The 13,279-nt window shown below is 48.6% G+C and overlaps 2 protein-coding genes across 15 annotated transcripts in view; one reads left to right on the plus strand and one right to left on the minus strand.

Moving 5' to 3' along the window:
* NTAQ1 (N-terminal glutamine amidase 1) overlaps window positions 1-13,279 on the minus strand; it is a 252,410-nt gene that overhangs the window by 55,733 nt on the left and 183,398 nt on the right. The gene's annotated exons all lie outside the window — the stretch shown is intronic.
* KLHL38 (kelch like family member 38) overlaps window positions 514-13,279 on the plus strand; it is a 28,194-nt gene continuing 15,428 nt past the window's right edge. For 10 of the 13 annotated variants that reach the window (XM_067711326.1, XM_067711330.1, XM_067711334.1 and 7 more), the window contains exons 1-6: window positions 514-729; window positions 939-2,794; window positions 7,649-7,754; window positions 9,065-11,963; window positions 12,265-12,421; window positions 12,922-13,058. In XM_067711326.1, coding sequence (XP_067567427.1) covers window positions 1,442-2,794; window positions 7,649-7,754; window positions 9,065-9,354 — 1,749 coding nt within the window. In that variant the 5' untranslated portion in view covers window positions 514-729; window positions 939-1,441 and the 3' untranslated portion in view covers window positions 9,355-11,963; window positions 12,265-12,421; window positions 12,922-13,058. The remainder of the gene's footprint in view (window positions 730-938; window positions 2,795-7,648; window positions 7,755-9,064; window positions 11,964-12,264; window positions 12,422-12,921; window positions 13,059-13,279) is intronic. The other 3 variants (XM_067711338.1, XM_067711339.1, XM_067711332.1) reach the window with 3 other exon arrangements.

Raw genomic sequence — 13,279 nt, forward strand, 5'->3', positions numbered from 1 at the left:
AGGTTTGGTCTTTCCCACGGCTAGAAACTCTGGGATGCTCCACAAATATTTAAAACAAGTTTCATCACAGACACCATCACCTTGGAGCCTGGAGGAGGAACTCTCAGCCCTCTGCAACGATCCTGCCAGCAGACAGTAGGAAATAGAGACCCACTAAACAACACCCTTGGGCCCATGTTCTGGCTTCCCTGTGACCATCTGCCACCTTCAACTTGCCCAGGACTATCTTCAGCGACTTTCCCCAGGTCACGGCAACCTGTTTACAGACATCTAGAATTCCCAGGCACTTTTAGGACAAGGGACTCGGGATGTGTCCAAGTGGGCAGCAAAGTCTTCTCTAAGAGAAGCCGTTCCTCCAGATCTATTTCTGCCGATGTAAACACTTGCCAAAGAAACAAGGCATGTGGGCACGCACCAGCGCTGCAGGCCCTCGGGTTGCTGCAAAAGGCAACTGGCAAGTCACGTGGCATAACAGTGGGAAGTACATATGCAACTATTCTTAGCCCTGGAATGCATACACTGTCTCCCTGCCCAGCAGTTCTTTCACAAAGGTCTAGAAAACTGTGAAAGTGCCTTCGGCATAAACAAATCCAGAATTCTCCCAGGACAAATTATTTGCCAACTGAAGGAAAGGCCTGGGTTTATGGTTTCATTTGGAGCGAGAGGTGGAAACTCTCCGGAGGGACCAGCCGGACCAGGTATCGGTGGATGTCACTGCAGCAAAACAAGGTAAATAGCTCGAATGTTTAATTCTTCTGCAGGTAGATGGGCAGCCAGATGTCATCCAATAAACCCTGTCCAGGGTATTGTTCGGTCTCTGCTTTCTATTTACCTCATTTTAAAAACAAAACCCACAGGACTCTGTGAAGTCATGCTTTAAAAAAGAAAAAAAAAATCTCAAAGGTCCACTTTCATCCCTCATTTCTGTCTTGTTACAGAGGCCACACCCCCAGAATGACATCTGTGGGGAATGACTAACACCCAGAAAGATGTTTAGATGAGTTTACTAAATAACGGACATGCTGAGAAGCTGGAGAAAGGTTCACAGACTTCTGCTGGTCAAATGCACAGACTGTCATCTTGCTTCAGGTTAACATTTCAGACCACGTGACCATTTGCCACCTTCAACTTGCCGAACTTATCCAACCACGTTTTCTTTTTTTTTTGGTTTTTCTTGTTTTGTTTTGTTTTGTTTTTCTCAGACTGTCCGCAGATGCTATTTGCCTGTTACCTTTGAGAGTAATCGTAACCTAAAAGAGAGGTGTCAGCTGTGAGGCCCACGCCACAGGTGGTCTCCCTTTCTGGTCTTCACTGAGCCATATTCTTGGCAATACCCACAGGCGTCTTGGTGAACGGACATAGGTGCTCTAAGTCTTGGAGCCGCCGCAGCTAAACCCTCCAGCACGTGCTCCCTCTCGGGACTTCTCCCCATCTCTGTAGGATGGACGAGGAATCGCCAGATGGGCTGCTCTTCAAAGACCATGACTTCTCCTCTGACTTGCTGAGGCAGCTCAATGGCTTGAGGCAAAGCAGGATCCTGACTGACGTGAGCATCTGCACGGGGGCCTGGGAGATCCCCTGCCACCGCAGCGTGCTGGCCTCCAGCAGCCCCTACTTCCAGGCCATGTTCTGCAGCAACTTCCGGGAGAGCAGCGAGCCCAAAGTCCAGCTGAAAGGCCTCGACTCCGCAACTCTGGAGCGGATCATCCTGTATGTGTACACGGGTGAGGCACACATCACAGTGGAAGGCGTCCTGCCCCTGATGGAGGCCGCCTCCATGCTGCAGTACCCCAGGCTGCTTGAGGCCTGCTCCTCCTTCCTCCAGAGCCAGCTGGCCCCCAGCAACTGCCTGGGCATGATCAGACTCTCTGAAATCTTCAGCTGTGAGACCCTCAGGAAGAAAGCCAGGGAGGTGGCCCTGACGTACTTCCCAGAGGTGGCCGCATCGGCTGATTTGAAGGAGCTCTGGGCCTTGGAACTGATAGACTACCTGGGAGATGACGGGCTCTGTGCGGAGGAGGAGAAGGTGTTCGAGGCCCTCATGGTTTGGATCAAGCATGACCTCCAGACCCGGAAGCAATACATGCAGGAACTGTTCAAGCTGGTCAGGCTGCAGTACGTCCACCCAGCCTTCTTCTACCACTTCATCGCCAACGACGCCCTCCTGCAGTCCTCGCCCCCCTGCCAGACCATCTTGGAGACAGCCAAGAGGCAGATATTTTCTCCGTACAGCACCACCAGTGCCCCGGGCCTCCAACCTCTGTGGCATGTCCCCCCAAGAAACTCTTACCAAGACTTCCTCATCCTCTTGGGTGGAAGGAAGGACAACCAGCAGACCACCAGGGACGTCCTGCTGTACGACGGACAGACCGGCCAATGGCAGAGCCTTGCCAAACTCCCGGCCCGGCTGTATAAGGCCTCGGCCGTCACCTTGCACCACAGCATCTACCTGCTGGGAGGCATGGCGGTGGACGCGGGGAACAGTGTGCCCAGTCCCAAGGTCTACATCTTCTCCCTGAAATTCAATCAGTGGAGGTTGGGGCAGCCCATGCTGGCAGCCCGCTACTCCCACAGAAGCACTGCCCACAAGAACTTCATCTTCTCCATCGGGGGGATTGGAGACGGACAGGGGGTCATGGGCTCCATGGAGAGATATGACAGCATCTGCAACGTCTGGGAGAGGATGGCCAGCATGCCACTGGGGGTCCTCCACCCTGCAGTCGCCGTGAAAGACCAAAGACTCTACGTTTTTGGGGGAGAGGACATCATGCAGAACCCTGTGCGCCTTATCCAGGTAAATGGTCCCTCCCACCATGGCTACACATACACACACGCACACACACACACATATATACACACACAAATATATGCATATACACACATATACACATATGTACATGTACACTGCATACACAAACACATACATATATACATACATACATGCTTGTCAGTTGCAGGGAAAGGAGAAAGGAGAGAGGGAGAGAAGGAAGGAGGGAAGGAAGTTAGGTTAATTTCAGCCAGATTTTATCCATTTATGAATTCATTTTGTATAAGATTAATACATACAAAGGTACATCAGATACAGCTAAAGGTTCTACCTAGAACACATCGAATGCCAGATAGTGAAGTCCTATAGGAATATTGCAGATGCTTCTAACCAAAATCAGTAAGGCCTTAAAAGAAGACTCCCAAGCACTGGTCCATAGTCTGTTACCAAATCCCCAGGAACCTGACCTCAGATCTGCTGAATCAAAATCTCTATGTATGGGGTCTTGACATTTACTGTTTACAAACGTTTACAGGAGAGTCTAAGGCACAGCCAGGTTGGGGAACCCCTGCCTTAAATGATAGGTAGATGCTAATTTCACTAACAAGCTCTCTGAGAAGTGTGATTAATAAAGATCAAAATGTCAGAATACTGGGTGTTTTCCACCTTGACACAAGTTCTAATCACTGCAGTTCACCTAGATATGAAAAACTTCAAGCCTCTACGTGATATACAAAGATAATCAAGGAGGCCCCTGAGATCTGCTGTGTTCATTTAGAGGAGTTATATTGGGTGCCAACCACAGAGAAGGCCCTGGGGACATGGACATGAGCAGTAAATCCCACTTACCCTCCAGGAGCTTATGAGACAACTGCAATTCAGATGCTGAATAGAGGGGTGCTCTAAGAGCATAAGGGGTGCCCTAAACCAGTCTCGAGGGAATCAGGGAGGGTGTGAGGGTTCAGGGAACTTTGGAGGGAACTCTGTGAGGTTGGTTTAAGCTGACTTGAGCAGAGAGGCAGAGGAAGAGAGAAGGTAGGTGAGGATGAAGAGTAAAAGAGGAGGAGAGGGCTTCCCTGGTGGCGCAGTGGTTGAGAGTCCACCTGCCGATGCAGGGGACATGGGTTCGTGCCCTGGTCCAGGAAGATCCCACGTGCCGCGGAGCGGCTGGGCCCGTGAGCCATGGCCGCTGAGCCTGCGCGTCTGGAGCCTGTGCTCCACAGCGGGAGAGGCCACAGCAGTGAGAGGCCCACGTACCGCAAAAAAAAAAAAAAAAAAAAAAAAAGGAGGAGGACGCACAGGGTGGACAGAGGGCTCTGACGTGGACAGAGATGGGCGGGCAGCTTCTCTGAGCAGATGAGCCTGCGTCTGGAACAGGAGTCACACTCATCTGCTGAGGGAGGGGTGGCGTTCCCAGGTAAGGGAACAGCTGGCACGAAGGCCCTGAAGCAGAAAGGGGCACGGCCCTTCACCTGGAGGTGCCGAAAGCATGACCAGGTGGCAGCAAGTCTGTGCACCAAGGCGGAGCTGGGGATGGTCAGTCCCCCCATAATCTCTCTCAGCCCCCTTCCCAAGCCACGCAAGCAACCCCCTCCACCAGACTGCTGCCCCTGAGACCCCCCTGCAGAAATTCCAGAACATTCCTGGGGGGATGAATGTGGAGATGAGGCTGACCTGGCAGGGCTTTCCAGGCCTTGTCAAGGAACTGCGGTTCATGCCTAAGAGCAGCAGGGTCGGCGAAGTTGTCAAATTTGCATTTTTAGAATCTCCTTCTGGACGCTTTGTGGAGAAGGCACTGCAAGAGGCCTGAGTGGACAAAGGAAGGAGAGTTGGGAGATTCTTCTAGAGGTCCAGGCAAGGGATGATGGCGGCTCAGACTAAGTTGGTGCCAGTGGAAACAGAGAAAAGTGATCATTTCAATGCAATCCTTTTCTTGTTTTTCTCTCTCCTTCACTTCTCCAGCCCATATTGTTGACTCTTCCCTGACCATCTAGGCAGATTCTAAGTCTGTTCGAAATCCCACTCATTTACTTGAGCCAAGAGAGACATGTTCTGATCCCCTCCAAGCTCTGGCCACACAACACAGGTGTAATAAAGAGCTTCTGTGTAAAGCTAGAGCCCCTCCTACATTTTTTTAAAACTATTTTTCAAAATAAAGTCAACAACTATGTTGATGATTTCACATTACAAAATTGTTCCCGATTCCTAAGAACAAATACAAAGCTCAAAAAAGCTTTTAAGCTACCTCATCAAGAAATGCTTAGGACGATTAAACAAGAAGCTTAAATAGCCAAAAAGCAAAAACCAAAACACTAACAGGTGAGTGATCCTTTTACACTGCAGTCATGAGAAGGGGAAAGTATTAATTTGGAAGCTCTTATCTACTTAGCATTAGCTTTGTAATGGAAATTGTACTCATTCAGATATCGTTCAAGATGAATGCTTGGGGTTACTTGATGGGGTAGGTTAGATTTTCAAGTATAGGTTCAAAGATTTCTTCATCGGATGGTTTATCTGCACGCAAGCATTCTTTTTAAGGACGAGGCTGCCATGGCGTTACTGTGCAAATTGTGTGTGTACGCGTACCTTTCTACCCGGCCTTCTTCCTACCCCTATTGCTGGATGGCGTTAAGCAAATCCTTTACCATAACAAAGTATCACTTCCTCCATGGGTCAAAGACCATCCTTTGTTGTCCTTGCCTCATCCTCTCTGGTGGTATGGTGAGGATTGTGAACAAATGTTTAATCTATTTTTGAAACCATCCCCAAAGCTAATAGAGAACAGAAAGCCAGGAGCCATTTACTCAAGTAAAATGCAAGCAGTGTTTGCTTTTCCTGCAAGGATCTCATGTTTCCAAAGAGTGTTTCCTACATATTTGCAGACGAAACCATGAGGCTTGACAGCCATTGTGGTTGCCCCTGTCTCTAGCTGTGGCCTCCTCTATGCTTCACCAACTTTAAGGACTGACAGAGACTTCAAGAGGGCTTCACTCTTGAAAGCCTCCATCAAGAAAGCCACACCGAAGAAAAAGGAACCGTCCTACACTGTTGGTGGGAATGTAAACTGGTACAGCCGCTAGGGAGAACAGTATGGAGGTTCCTTAAAAAATTTAAAATAGAGTTACCAAATGATCCAGCAATCCCACTCCTGGGCATACATCTGGAGAAAACCATAATTCAAAAAGATACATGACCCCAGTGCTCATTGCAGCACTACTTAACACTAGCCAAGACATGGAAGCAACCTAAATGTCCATCAGTAGATGAATGAATAAAGAAGATGTGGTATATATATACAATGGAATATTATTCAGCCATAAAAAAGAATAAACTAATGTCATTCACACAACATGGATGGACATAGAGATTAGCATACTAAGTGAAGTAAGCCAGACAGAGGAAGACAAATATCATATGACATTGCTTATCTGTGGAATCTAAAAAAACAAAAAACAAAAAAAAAGATACAAATGAACTGACTTACAAAACAAAAACAGACCCACAGATATAGAAAACAAACTTATAGTTATCAAAGGGGAAAGCTGGGGTGGCAGGGGGATAAATTAGGAGATTGGGATTAACATATACACACACATATATAAAATAGGTAACCAACCAGGACCTACTGCATAACACAGGGAACTATACTCAATATTTTGTAATAATCTATAAGGGAAAAGAATCTGAATTCAGTTATATATATATATAACTGAATCACTGTGCTGTTCACCTGAAACTAACACAACATTGTAAATCAACTATACTTCAATTTAAAAAATCTATAAAAGGGACTTCCCTGGTGGTCCAGTGGTTAAGACTCTGCACTTCCACTGCAGGGGACACGGGTTTGATCCCTGGTCAGGGAATTAAGATCCCACATGCTGCGGGGCACGGCCAAAAATACAAACCATCACCAAATATCTTTAAACACTACTAATACTGAAATAAAAGCAAATTAAAATAGTAAATGCTTTTTTTAAATTTAAAAAAAAAAGAAAGAAAAGCCGCATCTCCATGGCCCCAAGCAGAGCCATGAGTGTGGTGGATAAAGGCATGGATTCTGGGTTCAATCAGACCAGCTCTTCTACTACTCTAGCTGTGTGACCTTGAGCATGTCATTTCACCTCTCTCAGCCTCAATGGTCTAATCTGGAAAATAGAGGGAAGTAATGGTATCTACATCATAGGATGGTTGTGAAGATCAAATTTGGTAAAATGATAAAGTATAAGGCCTTTAATATGGTGGCAAAAATATTTTGTACAGAAAGAATTTCCAGTCAAGAATATTGGAATATTTTGTTCCTTCGTTTCAGCCTATATCTCTTGTGCTAAATTCTGCCAGTAATGAACTAATTGGCATTTGACATTTAAACTTTAAACTGAGGGATCTAACAGGAGCACGTGTTCTGGGAATCATGATTTGCTACTCCATTTCAGACGAAGGCCAAGGACTCCTGCCTCCACCTCTTTGCTCTTTCTTCCTTTTCTCATGCTTACTTTTTTCTAGGATTCTAATGACTTTCAGGCATGACCTGTTGTTCAAAAGCCTTCCTCTTTTAGCCCTAAATTTATTCTTGGCCTTAAGAGGCTCTCGGATACGCTGGAACATTTAGAAATTTAAACATGAGCCAGAAATAAAAATGATTGAAAAATCACTGGTTTTACGCATGTCCAAGTTGCTCCATTTCTCATTGACAGGAAAGAAATGAGCCAAGCAAGGTAAGCAAACACATACTACAAACACTTAACTCTTTCTGTTATTTAATTGTATTTTGTTTACTGATAGTAAGGTACCGCTCCTTCACCCTCTTAATTACTATTTCTATCTTTTAAAAACGCTATCACTTTAAAATGCAGTGCCGTGATTATATTTCTCTGTCAGGTTTATCACATTTCCAGAAACACGTGGTTCAAAATGGAGACGAGAATGATCAAGAATGTATGTGCCCCTGCCGTGGTACTTGGGGAGCGGATTGTCATCGTGGGAGGTGAGTTTTAACAGAAGATCGAGAGGCTGGACACGAACTTGGCATCTCCCATGGGAAAACGGTCACTGATGTTTTTCTACGAGACAGTCTTTCTTTTTCTTATAAATTTATTTATTTATTTATTTTTGGCTGCGTTGGGTCTTCGTTGCTGCGCGTGGGTTTTCTCTAGTTGTGGCGAGCGGGGGCTGCTCTTCGTTGATGTGCACGGGCTTCTCATTGCGGCGGCTTCTCTTGTTGCGGAGCATGGGCTCTAGGCACACGGGCTTCGGTAGCTGTGGCTCACGGGCTCTGGAGCGCAGGCTCAGTAGTTGTGGCGCTCGGGCTTAGTTGCTCTGTAGCATGTGAGATCTTCTTGGACCAGGGATCGAACCCATGTCCACTGCATTGGCAGGTGGATTCTTCACCACTGCGCCACCAGGGATGTCCCAAGACAGTCTTTTTTAAAGCACATAACTGAACCACTTTGCTCTACACCTGAAACTAACACAACATTGTAAATCAACAATTCCCCCATATAAAATTTAAAAAAAATAAAATAAAAGTACACCCATCCAACTAGGGGAGTGTGGATGACTTGACAAAGCTCTTTTATCTTCCAGAAGTTTCTCCCTGTCAAACAAGGAATGAAATAATGAACCTATTTCACAGAGTTGTGATCATAAAATGTGCTCATCTAACTAAACCACTTAGCACTATCCCAGACCCGGGGCAAATACTCAGAAAAACATTTGCTGTTGTAAATAAGATTAGCTGCTACGGGATCATTTCTCTGTAATTGTAGTATAATACTATGGTTAAGAGGGCTGGTTTGGGGGTCAGATAGACCTGGGTTCAAATCCTGACTCTGCCACTAACTGGCTGTACACTCTTAGGCCTCTGTGTGCTGATCTGTAAAATGGGGATCAGAAGAGTACCCACCAGATAGGGCTGTCGTGGGGACCCACTTCTGAGTTCCCAAAGGCTCCGTCTTGGGATTGTTAAAGCTCTTGGATGAGCATATGAGAAAGATGAAAAAGCTAACGAGGCTGAGAAGGCCACTGGAATCTCTGCTCTCAATCTAAGAACAAACGACGTAAGTGTTGCCCTCACTTCGAGTTAAGATGCAGAGACTGAAGTCAGACGGATCTGGGTCCAAATCCCAGCTCTGCCACACACAAGCCCTTGGGCAGGTTATGGAAACATTCCACGCTTTAGCTCAGAGTCCAGCCTCAGGGTTAGGCGATGACAGAGATCAGACAGGTCCCTGGACCGCTGACCTCCAGTCCCAAATAAGCATTGCTGACCCTGTCGATATGCCATTTGTTTTTCAGGTTACACAAGGAGGATCCTTGCTTATGACCCTCAGTCCAACAAATTTGTCAAATGCGCAGACATGAAAGACCGGAGGATGCACCATGGGGCCACGGTGATGGGGAACAAGCTCTACGTGACGGGTGGGCGGCATCTGACCACGGACTGTAGCATCGAGGACTCGGCCTCCTTCGACTGCTACGACCCTGAGACCGACACCTGGACGTCCCAGGGGCAGCTGCCTCATAAGCTCTTTGACCATGGCTGCCTCACTCTCCGGTGCATCCCTCACTCCTCCACCACCCCCTGAGGCCCACGAGAAACTGAGAAGTCATCTGTCCTAGTCAAGATGCTCTTGTTGCAAGAGATAGAACACAGCTCCAAAAAGCTTAACCCTGGAAGGGTGTAGGGAGAGCTCACAGAACTGAAAGTTCCAGAGCCTGGAGGCCTGGGACCAAGCATACTGTTGACAGAACACTGTCTCTCTGTCTCCGTCTCTATCTCTGTCTCTGCCCCTCTATCTTTCCTCTCTCCCTTTCCCTCTCTCCCTCCCTCCTTCTCTACCTCATCTCTGTTAGGCTCTACTCTACAAATAAGCTTCTTCATCCACACAGTGTGAGAACAATGGCAACTGATAAATCCAGACCCACACTCTCTAGCTTGGCATCTTCGGGAAGAACTTCACCATTATCCATATAGTAACTGCCTCCCAAAACGATGCTGATTGGCCCTTTTTGAACTCCATGCCTCCCTCTTGAGCCAGTCACTGCTTCCAGGTTGTGCTACTAGAGTTGCCTTGTCCTGGATCATGTCTCTACGGGCAGAGGTGGGGTTAACGGTTGTCATTGACAACCTATTTGAACTGCACATTATGGGATAGAAATGGTTCCCCAAAGCAAGAAATAAATGCTGAGCTGATTAAAAAACACATCTTCCCAGAACATCACAGAAGTTCACAATGAGAGGGCAAAGACACCCAAGAGGGTCTCTGGAAGCACCTGGTCCAGGTGGCAGCAAGAGCAATTGCCGTGACTGTGTTTCTCTGCATTCTAGGACGTAGTGCATTGGAATTCCAGGAGAGTATGTGAAACTCGGTATCCAGCGTTTGCAAAATTATCTGCACCAGCAGAATAAAGTGTGTTTCTGGTGCCAAATGATGTTTTTCTTCGAGCCTCTGTGGAGCTGTAAACCTACAGAATTAAGCAGGATTTTCAATTTGGTAAATGTTATGAGAATTGCTGTTCTGAGGAAAGCCAACAAATTCCTTGAGAGATTACCGCAATTACGGCCCTTCCAATGCCAGGGCTGACTTTCCCTATGGCCCTCTTTGTCTCAAAGAGCCTCCCACACTGACTCAGTCCCAAACTCAGGAATTAGCTGAAGCTGCTAGCACATTACAATCACCTGGGAAGATGTTTGAAAATGGGGCCACATCCCATTCGGGATGGACAGACAGGGATTCTCATAGGTGGAACCAGAGCTCTGTATTTTTGAAAAGCAGCCCAGATCATTGTAATGTACGTGCAGTGAGGTCGAGAACCACCGCCCGCTTAGCTGCAGGCACAGAAGACCTTCACCTGCTGGTCCCATCCCCATCCTGGCCTGCCCCCCGCACCAGCCCAGCAAGGGAAGCGAAGTCCTCTCCCCACCCGGGATGAGTCTTGCCGCCCTGAGCCTGGCACCACGGTGCCCCCGAGCTGACACCTTCCTCCCCGTCCAGCTCTCCACGTCCATGTTCTGGACTTTTCCTTTCTTCCTAGTCTGTATTTCTTGTGCTCTTTCTCCTTCTGGGGTCTGAAGCTCTGCCCTGCTCCCCAGACCACTTGGTTGTGGTTCAGACACCCTCCCCAGATGGTCATCCTGGACGCTGTCACCTGAGCTGTTGGCTGGCCTTATTTCAGCCTCTTCTCTTTTTTTTTTTCTTTTCTTTTTTTTTTTTTTTTGCGGTACGCGGGCCTCTCACTGTTGTGGCCCCTCCCGTTGCGGAGCACAGGCTCCGGATGCGTAGGCTCAGCGGCCATGGCTCACGGGCCCAGCCGCTCCGCGGCATGTGGGATCTTCCCGGACCGGGGCACGAACCCGTGTCCCCTGCATCTGCAGGCGGACTCCCAACCACTGCGCCACCAGGGAAGCCCAGCCTCTTCTCTTTGAACCTGTTTGTTCAGGCTCTCGATCCCACCTCTCCCTCAAACTGTACTTGTGAAAGTGACCAGTGACTCCGACAGTGCCTACACGGCAGCCCATTTTCACTTCTTGGCGGACTTGACCAGTCAGCAGCATACGACCCACGGACGCTCCCTCCAACTTGAAATACCCTCCTCTCGGCCTCTGGGACACCCACTTGCTCTTGCTTCTCTTCCTCCTCCCTGCAGTTCATTCTCTCTCCTTGTTTCCTTGGCAAATACGTGGTGGCTGACTCACCCCAGTGCTCAGCCCTGAGACCGTTTTCGTACCTACTCTCACTCCCGGGGCGCGTGAGCTCTCCCAGTGCGCGGCTCTCCACACTGTCCCAACGCTGCTGACCTTCCAGCTTTCTCTAAGCCTGGACTACGTCTCCACGTCAGTGTTAAGCAGACACCTCGAACTGAACATGTTCAAGTTCACTCTTTCCTCTCCAAGACAACTCCTCCCACAGGCTTCTCCACTCTGGGACAGAACAAGACCTTCTCCCAGCTTCTCAGGCCCAAAGCCTCGGACACTACTCTTGCCTCTTTCTCTCACACTTCAGTCCATTTGTTCCAAGAACATGCAGAGGCCGACCGCGTCTCACCACCCGTAGCTCTGTCTCTGGTCCCAGCTGCCATCTTGACTCAGCTGGACTTATCACCATCATTTCTTCACTGGTCTATCCGCTTCCACCTTTGCCCCTGAACCTCTTCTCAACGTGGCAGCCTGTGTGATCTTTCACACATATAAAAAGTAAGTCAGCATAGGTCATTCCCCTGTTCCCTCCAAAGGCTTCCCAGCTGTCTCAGACCACCTGCAGGGAACTCGCTCACCCACCAGCCCTGCCACCTCTCCGCTCTCGGCTGCTGGCCTCATCTCCCACCGTGTACCCGCCTCCCTCAGCACTAGCCTGCAGCTCACAATTCCCAGCAAGTCTCCACTTTCTGCTTCCACCCTTGCTGTGCCCTCCACCTGAAAACGCTGGCCCCAGTTCACAACCACGTGGCTCACTCCCTCAAGTCCTGCTGATGGCCCTCATCTGATCCATCAACAGGTCCTGTCCGCGACACCCCTGAAATAGACCACGAACACCTCCAGTGCCTCTGTCTTCATTGCTGCTTCTCTGAGTGCAGCCATCCTCGCCTCCTACCAGCCTCCTAATAGACTCGCCGCTTCCACTCCTGTCCCTCTGATCCTTCCTTAAATAACAGGTATTCTTTTTAAAACACGGACCTGATTGTGTTACTTTCCTGCTTAAAATAATGTTGAGTCTTCCAGAGACTTTTGCCCGAAGCCCCCAATCCTCTGTCTAGCCTCTAGGGCCTTCCATGACCCAGCACCTGCCTATCTCTCTGCCCTTACCTGTTGCTACTCCTCTTCCCCACTCTCCCACACCCGCAGTCATCTCTGCTTCAGTCATCCTTTATTAGTTCCCCTCCTCTCTCTTGCCACAGGGCCTTTGCACTTGCTCTTGCCCCTGCCTGATACACACCTCTCTCACCTCTTCACCTAACGTAATTTCAATTTATACCTGACACTCCAGATTTTAAAAGTCACTGCATCGAGGAGGCCCTCCATGCCCCCTGCCACCCCAGCCTGGGTCAGCTCTCCTATATGTCCCCTTTGAGACCCTCACCCTATTTGTGATGACTTGATCATCGTTTTCCCCTCTAGAGTCTTACATCTGTCCTGTTTTCCTCTGCATTCCCAGAGTCGGAGCTGGGCTCAGCGTCAGACACATGGATCGCAGATCCTCAATAAACATATGATGAGTGGATGAAAGAATTAGTAAATGAACGTGGAAGCTGAATCAACGCTGTCTCTGGGACCTCCATCTCAAACTCAGGGGTAGGTCTGTGTAGGCACTAGTTTACGCCCCCTCAGGCCCTCTGCTAAGGAGGGCAGTCCGTCCTTCCCTCTTTCCCTCCCTTTTCCCCTCTTGAACTGAGTCTGGCGAGTCTGGTTGGCACGGCCTACCTCGGTCAAGCCTGCAGGGTAAAGGGCTTTGTCCAGAGGGCACTATTTGCTTGGGAGCCTTGCCATCTATAAACCCCTCCTGTGGCCTCCAA

Source organism: Pseudorca crassidens, chromosome 17 (assembly GCF_039906515.1).
Source record: "Pseudorca crassidens isolate mPseCra1 chromosome 17, mPseCra1.hap1, whole genome shotgun sequence".
NCBI lineage: Eukaryota > Metazoa > Chordata > Mammalia > Artiodactyla > Delphinidae > Pseudorca > Pseudorca crassidens.